This window comes from Crotalus tigris, unplaced genomic scaffold, assembly GCF_016545835.1.
Source record: "Crotalus tigris isolate CLP2741 ecotype Arizona unplaced genomic scaffold, ASM1654583v1 scf7180000021329.891317, whole genome shotgun sequence".
Taxonomy (NCBI): Eukaryota; Metazoa; Chordata; class Lepidosauria; order Squamata; family Viperidae; genus Crotalus; species Crotalus tigris.
Window position 1 is genome coordinate 574919 of NW_024098456.1, and position 8435 is coordinate 583353.

Genomic DNA, 8435 nt, shown 5'->3' on the forward strand with positions numbered 1-8435 from the left:
TATGCCATCTCAGACAAGTGACTGTCTAGCCTCTTCTTAAAAATCTCCAGTGATGGAGCGCCCATGATTTCTGGAGGCAAGCTGTTCCACTGGTTAATTGTCCTCACTGTCAGGAAGTTTCGCCTTAATTCCAGGTTGCTTCTCTTTTTGTTCAGTTTCAAACCATTGTTTCTTGTCTTGCCCTCTTGAGCTTCAGTGAATAACATGACTCCCTCTTCTTTGTGGCATCCCCTCTATACTGCTATAATGTCTCCCCTATTTCTTCTTTTCTTTAGACTAGCCAGACCCAAGTCCTGCAGCCATTTTTCATATGTTTTATTCTCCAGGCCTTTGATCATCTTAGTTGCTCTTCTCTGTTTTTTTTTTCCAAACTTTCAACATCTTTTCTGTGATATGATGACCAAAATTGGCTGCAGTATTCCAGGGGTGGTCTTACAAAGGTTTTATAAAGCAGTACTAATAGTTTGCATGATCTTGATTCTATGCGTCTATACTTGTCTGTACTTGTACCTTTGGTTTTTCCTGCCTAAGTGTAAAACTTTGCCTTTCTCCACATTGAAATTCATTTTATTAGACAAAGCCCATTGTTCTTTTTGGATCCTGAGTTTGTCTTCTGGGGTGTTGGCTACTCCTGCCAGTTTAGTGTCATCTGCAAATTTGATGAGTTCCCCTTCAATTCCCTCATCTAATTCATTTATTTTCACGCTTAAATGTAGAACCTTACTTTGTTCCCCACTGAATTTCACTTTCTTAGATAGAGCCCTATGTTCAAGTCTGTCAAGATCCTTCTGTATCTTGAGCCTATCTTCTGGAGTGTTGGCTACTCCCACCAGCTTGGTGTCATCTGCAAATATGATGAGTTGCCCATCTATTCCCTCATCTAAATAGTTAATGAAGATATTGAAGAGTACTGGGTCTCAGACAGAGCCTTCACCTACTCTCCAAGATAACATTTCCTACTTATACTGCATTCTTGGAACTATCTATATGTTGGATGTTATTTTGTTTTATGGAAAATATAATAATTTTATTTATACAAAATGGGTTTGCCATAAATTGGCTTGTATTATGCAAAAGTAAAACAATATCATTTTTGTTTTATATTTTTAAATAAATGAAAACAGATAATAAAACAGATAATAAAACAGATAGTAAAAATATTTTATTTCAAACATGTAATAATTATAATAGATTAGTTTGCATATATTATTATTACAATTAATAATTCTATACTTATATTTATTTCTTAGACTAATTTCCTATGATACTCTCTTTCTGCCCAGAAGGAGTCAGAGAAACTAAATGGGCAACCAGTCTGATGTGACAGAATTCCTTCTGATGAGATTTTCTGATGATCATGATTTGCAAATTCTGTATTTTATAATGTTTCTTTTTTATTTAAAAGTTTTATAAATTTATTACAATATAAACCACCCACCCCTTCCCCCCTCCCCCACTTCCCAGAGCTGATTACAGGGTAAAAAATAAAATAAACAAACATAATCTAACTAACATAAACCAACTATACTATCAATCAAAACCATAACACACTTTAACTCCTTTTCCCAACAAATATTAACAAATTAATCAAGTCAAAAATAATAAAATAATTAAAACTAATAATAATTATCTAAGATCTACTCAAAAGCAAGATAACACTTTTCAATCTCATATTTCTTCTAAATGTAATCAATCCATCTTCTCCAAATAATAATATATTTTTCTTGTGAGTGATCCTTCAAATAGGCAGAGATTTTCGCCATCTCTGCTAAATTAGACACTTTAAGTATCCCTTCTTCCAAAGTAGACAATAAGTTTTTCTTCCAATATTGCCCCACCAATAATCTTGCAGCTGTTATAAGGTTCAACATCAAATTAGTTTCTTTAACATCAAAGTCTACAATAATACCCAACAAAAACAATTGTGGAGTAAACTTTATCTTTCTCTTTAAAATCTTTTGAATATTCCACCAAATCTTAATCGAAAAAGCTTTATTATCTCTACAAGTCCACCAAATATGAAATCTAAATTTCCACATCTCCAACATTTGGGCTGTTGGAGATGTGGAAACATAGTACAATTTTAGATTAGGCACTTTAAGTCCTCCTCTTTCCCGTATATCTTGTATAATCTTATAATCTGTATAAATTCAGATACATGCGGGACAACTTTTGGGGATCCAGATGCCATCTATAGAACATTTTATAAAAATTTTCTCTTAAATTTTGCGCCTGAGTAAATTTTATATTTCTAACCCAAATTGTCTCCAATGTATCCAATAAAATTGGCTCTTGAATATTTTGCGCCCATTTGATCAAACAGTCTTTAGCTAATTCCGTTTCAAAATCCAATTCTATTAAAGCATTATAAATTCTTTTTATATGAATTTGACTTTGATCTTTAATCTATTTTACCAAATTCATATCCTCTAAAGTAATACCAACCTTTTAATCTAAATTCCACCTCACTAACAATTGATTATAATGAAACCAAGAGTGTACAATATTTTCTTGTTTCAACTCAATCATGCCCAACCAAACTAAGCAATTCTTTATAAGAAACCTTATCCAAATTCACTCCCCTAGATACTCCCTCTATCATGTGTCCAGGAATCCCCCAAATTGGGATTTTATAATTTAACCTATAATAATATTTCTTCCAGACACGCAACAAGGCACTTCTCAAAATATGGGTTTTAAAAACCTGATCAACTTTTTTTATCATAAATTAAATAAGCGTGCCATCCATATAATAAATCCCATTCCTCAAGAGAAGGGATATTTTTATTTGTTAAGTTGAGCCAATCACTAATCAAGGTTAAAGCCACCGCATCATAGTACAATTTTAGATTAGGCGCTTTAAGTCCTCCTCTTTCCCGTATATCTTGTATAATCTTGAATTTAACTCTTGGCTTTTTCTCTGCCCAAATGAACTTATTAATCCCCTTTTGCCATTCCTCCAAATTAGCATCTTTCTTCAAAATAGGTATCATTTGAAACAAGAAAAGAAACTTTGGAAGTATATTCATTTTAACTGCTGAAATTCTCCCCAACAAAGATAATTGTAGTTTTTTCCAGTCATTTAAGTCCTTTTGCACTTTTGCCCATAATATCTCATAATTATTTTTATACAATTTAACATTAGAAGCTGTAATATATACTCCTAAATATTTAACCTTTCTCACTATTTCAAAACCTGTTAATTTAATCAAAACATCCATTTCCTTCATAGACATATTTTTCGGTAATATTTTAGTCTTAGCATTATTTACCTTGAAGCCAGAAAGCTTGCCATACTGAGTTAAAATTTCAATCAAATCCCTAACCGAGTCTGTCGATTGAGATAATGTCACAACCAAATCATCAGCAAAAGCTCTCAACCTATTTTATTTATTTATTTATTTTTATTCCCTTTATTCTAGGTGACTCCTGAATTTTAATAAGTAAATTCTCCATTGTTAAAACAAATAACAATAGGGATAAAGAACATCCCTGTCTTGTACCCTTTTCAATTTTAAATACTTCTGTTAAACCCCCATTAACTATGATTTGTGCAGATTGTTGTTGATATATTGCCTTAAGGGCAACTAAAAATTTGTCCCCAAAATTCATTTCCTCTACTACTTTAAATAAAAATTGCCAATCTAATTGATCAAAGGCTTTTTCAGTATCTAAAAAAATCAAAGCAGCGGGGATTTGATTGTTCTTATCCAAATACTCAATTAGGTTAACAATTTGTCTAACATTATATCTCATATATCTTGCAAATATAAATCCAGATTGATCACTATGAACCAATTGCTTCAAAATTCGCATTAATCTATTTGCCAATATTTTTGAAAAAAAAAATATAATCTGTATTCAAAGAGATATAGGCCTATAATTTTGGGGCTGAGTCAAATCTTGATCCTCCTTCGGAATCAATGATATAAAAGCCCTTCTCCATGATGGAGGTACCTTTGCTCCCAATAAAATATTATTAAAAAAGTTCCTTCAGTGGTTCTATCATTTCTTCAGATAACATTTTATAATAAATTGTTAATCCATCTGTACCTGGAGCCTTACCAACTTTCAATTGTTTAATAGCCCAGATAATCTCTTCCAAAGTAATTAAACCATTAATCTCATCTCTTTGGTCAGTAATAAGTTTAGGAAAATGTGATTCCTGTAAATACTTTTCTATATCTGAAACTTGCATGTTTTCACTAGCATATAACTTAGAATAAAAATCTAAAAAAATCTTTTAATCAAATTTTGTTGATAAACTTCTTTACCTTTATAATTTATTTTTTCTATAATCCTTGATTTCTGTTTGTTTCGTAGTTGGTAAGCCAACCACCTACCAGGTTTGTTTGCATTGCAAAATGTATTGTGTTTCATATACCTCAAATTAATTGCAATCTGATCAGCTATTAACATATTAAATTGCTTCTTAAGCAAACTAATAGAAGCCTTTAAGTTATTATCCAATGGATTTAATGTAAGAATCTTTTCCTTAGATTTAATCTCTACTTCCAACTCTTTACATTTCTGCATCTGTTTACCTCTATGCATATTATTCATATAAATCAAAACCTCTCTCATATATGCTTTACTGGCATCCCATACCATTGGCATCGAAATACCCTTATGCATATTCAAAAGAAAAATTCCTTTAAATAATCTCTACATCTCTGTAAATTCCCTTCATGTCTAAATAAATTTTCATTCAATCTCCAAGTCCTTCTATTCCCATCTTCAGTAGATAACTCCATCCATACAGGACTATGATCTGATAATATTCTTGGGAATATCTTGGCATTCTTCACCCTAGAAAAGAGATCATCAGTAATTAAGAAAAGGTCAATTCTAGAGTATGACTGATGCCTATCTGAAAAAAAAGTAAAGTCTCTTTCTTCCATATTCCGTTCATGCCAAATGTCTCTAAGTTCCAAATCATCTTTCAAATCAAAAAAGGCTTTAGGTAATTTTGAATGATTAGGAGATTTAGAAGAACCCTTCTTATCTTTAATTGAGTGTAAAACACCATTCCAATCTCCCATCATAATTACTGATTTATAATCCAATTAGTTATTTTCTGATGTATCATCTTATAAAAATATTTTTTGTTGCTGATTAGGAGCATATAGTCCAATGACAAGACTTTTCTTGCCATTTAATAATAAATCAATAATAACATATCTTCCTTGTGGATCAGAATCAATTAACTTTGGTAATAAGTCTTTCCTCACATAAATAACTACTGCTGCTTTTTTCTGCAGAGCAGAGGCTGTAAAATGTACTCCCAGCAAGGAGTTAATCAAATATTTTTCATCCTTTAAAGCAATATGAGTCTCTTACAAACATATGACATCGTTCTCATGTTGTTTCAAATAGTAAAATACTTCCTTTCTTTTCTGTGGTGAATTCAATCCATTAACATTCCATGTCAGGAACTTTGCCATCATTCATGGCTTGAAGCCTTTGGAACACTGCATCTAAATCTGCAGTTAATGACCTCTTTGGTCTTGTTCCTCCCACTGGCTCAGAGGTAACTACCTGAGTTGTAACTCCAGCATCTAACTTTTGTTGTTGTTTTTCTCTATGTTTATGAGCTGCACGAGTCATTCTCTGTTCCCTTGGATCTTCTCTTATCTCCAAACACTGTTGCATTGATTCAACCAACAACTCTTCTCCTGTTGGTGACTTTGCTCCTGCAGCCAACTGTCCTTCATTTCTTCTAGATCTTGGAGATGGTGGTGTACCTGCTTTCAGAACAGAAACATAAAAATCTCTTGCTTTTAAAATTGTATTTAATCTATAATGTTCTCCAACATAATTCACCACTATGCCAACAGGTACATCCCCTCTAAATTGAATCTGACACTCCTTAAGCTCCTCAGCCAAAAAGGCAAAGTCCTTTCTTCTTCTCAGAATTTTTGAGGGTATTTAAAATTATTACATCTTGAGCTGCAATTTGAAATCTTTGTTTATAAAAAGCCTGTATAATTTCATTATGAAGTGATCTTCTAGAAAAGTAGATAACCACATCTCTTGGTAGATTTCTCTGTTTTGCAATCCATGAATTAACTCTAAAAAAAAATTCAATATCTCTCACCATTTCTTCAATTCCACATCCCGTAATGGCTGCTAATTCTGCTGCAATCTCTTCTTTCAAGTCTTCTTTCACATTCTCCTTCAACCCTCTTAATCTCAAAGCAAACTCCATATCTCTGTATTGTGACATTATAATTTCATTCTGTGCTACATCCACATTGTTTTCAATTCTTTCCACTCTTCCTTCCAAACTTTCAACATTTCCAACCACCTCATCCACCTGTCATCCAGCCTTTCTACATGGGCCGCAAGCCCTTGAAGAGCCAGCAGAATATCTTCCCTCATCTGATGATTTTTCTGTTCCAGAAGCTCTGCTGTCTTAAACCTGATCTTTTGTACAGCTTTCTCCAAAGAATCCTGAACCACATTCTGTATATCTTTAAGTGTGAATGCTGGAGGTGGGGGGGGGGAGGATGGTGGAGTCTTAGGCTTAGTTTGTTGTATAGTCTGTGTTACTGGAGAGGAAATTGCAGCTTTAGGCAGAGAAGAAATTCCAGGGCATTTTGAACCCATTTTAAGAAAAAAAAAGAGATGAAGAAAGAGAAAAAAGCCACTTCTTGCAGTAAAATAAAATAAAGGGGTAATGAAAACAATTCCCCCCAAAAAAAATTAGAAAAAAGAAACTCTTTAAATAATCAAAGTCTATTAAATTGTTAAAACTTTGTTACTCAGTAAAAGTGAAAGCCTTCAAACAAAGAAAGAAAATTCCTCCACCATTTTTCCTTTCACTCCAATCACAAAAGTAATAGTTGGAGAAGACAATATTTCTTCATGAGTTAAAGTTGAAATTCAACAGTTCTGATCTTCCTGAACAGTTCCGTCTACTTTAAAATTTACTTACAGTTCTTCTTATGTAGCAGATGTGGAAGCAGCGTCTGGCTTCGTTCTCCTTCGGAGAAAAAAGGCGTCTTGAGATGCAGAGTTGATTCAGACTCTGAAGGAGCTCTCACCCTTTGTCTCCCAGAAAATAATCTCTGGGAGACAAGAGGAGCTCAACTTCTATCTGGAAAGAAGTTCACTTTCTTCCCTTTGCCCAGGAAGAAAGTTCTGAGCCTCAAAACAGCTGATCATCGCTGTCTGCCAGCTCTTACATGATCCCAAGATGGGCAGCTAAGGAAAAAGCCGCCATCGGCGTGGCAAACGCCACCAGAGGTCCTATAATGTTTCTTGTCATCTACTTATTAGCCTTAATTGGAAATTTCCTTCTTGCTATTGCTGTGATCCTAAACCAGCACCTTCATGCTCCCATGTATTTCTTTTTGGTAAATTTGTCATTTTCTGATGTTTCTTTAATCTCAACTATGATTCCTAAGGCCATGGGTACTTCTTTGACAAATAACAGGGAGATCTCCTATGTTGGATGTGCTACTCAGGTCTTCTCAGTTGTCACCTTTGGAGGTTCTGAGCTTGACTTGCTGACTTTCATGGCTTATGACCGCTATGTGACCATTTGTCACCCTCTGCAATATACACTAATGATGAACTGGGATGCCTGTTTACAAATGGCAGCTGCTTCCTGGATAAGCAATCTGATCCATGCTTTGCTGCACACCATACTCACTTTCAGGTTAAATTTCTGCAAATCCAATATAATTGAGCAATTTTTCTGTGATGTTCCTCATCTACTAATAATTTCTTGTACTGATACAAGAATTAATCAGTTTCTGATTTTGGTTATAGGGATTACTGTAGACTCATTATGTTGTGACCTCATTTTTATTTTCTATGGCTACATCTTCTCTGCTGTACTAAAAGTCCGTTCAGTTCAAGGCAGATATAAAGCTTTCTCCACATGTTTTCCCCACCTGACTGTATTTTCGTTATTTTTTATCTCTGCTATCTTTGCATATATGAGGCCCCAAAATCTATCCTCCCATACTTTGGATTTGCTCTCTGCTGTTCTCTACACAGTTTTGCCCCCACTCCTCAATCCTTTCATTTATAGCTTCAGGAACAAGGACATCCAAAAAGCCATGTGCAAAATGCTCAAGAAGTAAAAGCAGAAATTACATTTTGTTTTGTGAGGAGGAATTGGGTTTAAATATGACAAATTAATAAATAAAAACCCATCATTTTTCATGTACCAACTTGTGAAGAATTTTGTATTTTCTTACTTTAAAGGGTTTGCTCTACATGTTATTTTTTAATCACCAAACCCTTGGAATTTGTACAAAATGGAACAGCCTATGCCAGTGGTGTACTGGAATGGAAGAGGAGGTAGAAAAGATGTTAGGAAAGTCAGTTTTACATATGCTATCCTAAACAAATGAAAATAACCCAATATAAAACAGTTGATGTCAACTCTAAATATATTTTGACCTGAATCAGGTTCTTGCATT

General features: G+C 33.8%; 1 protein-coding gene across 1 annotated transcript; it reads left to right on the plus strand.

Moving 5' to 3' along the window:
- The first annotated feature begins 1302 nt into the window (after positions 1 to 1302).
- On the plus strand, positions 1303 to 8093 carry LOC120320344 (olfactory receptor 14A16-like). The gene is made up of 2 exons (XM_039369966.1): positions 1303 to 1385; positions 7247 to 8093. The coding sequence occupies exons 1-2, from the start codon at positions 1303 to 1305 to the stop codon at positions 8091 to 8093; spliced, it is 930 nt and encodes a 309-aa protein (XP_039225900.1).
- Positions 8094 to 8435: the final 342 nt, after the last annotated feature.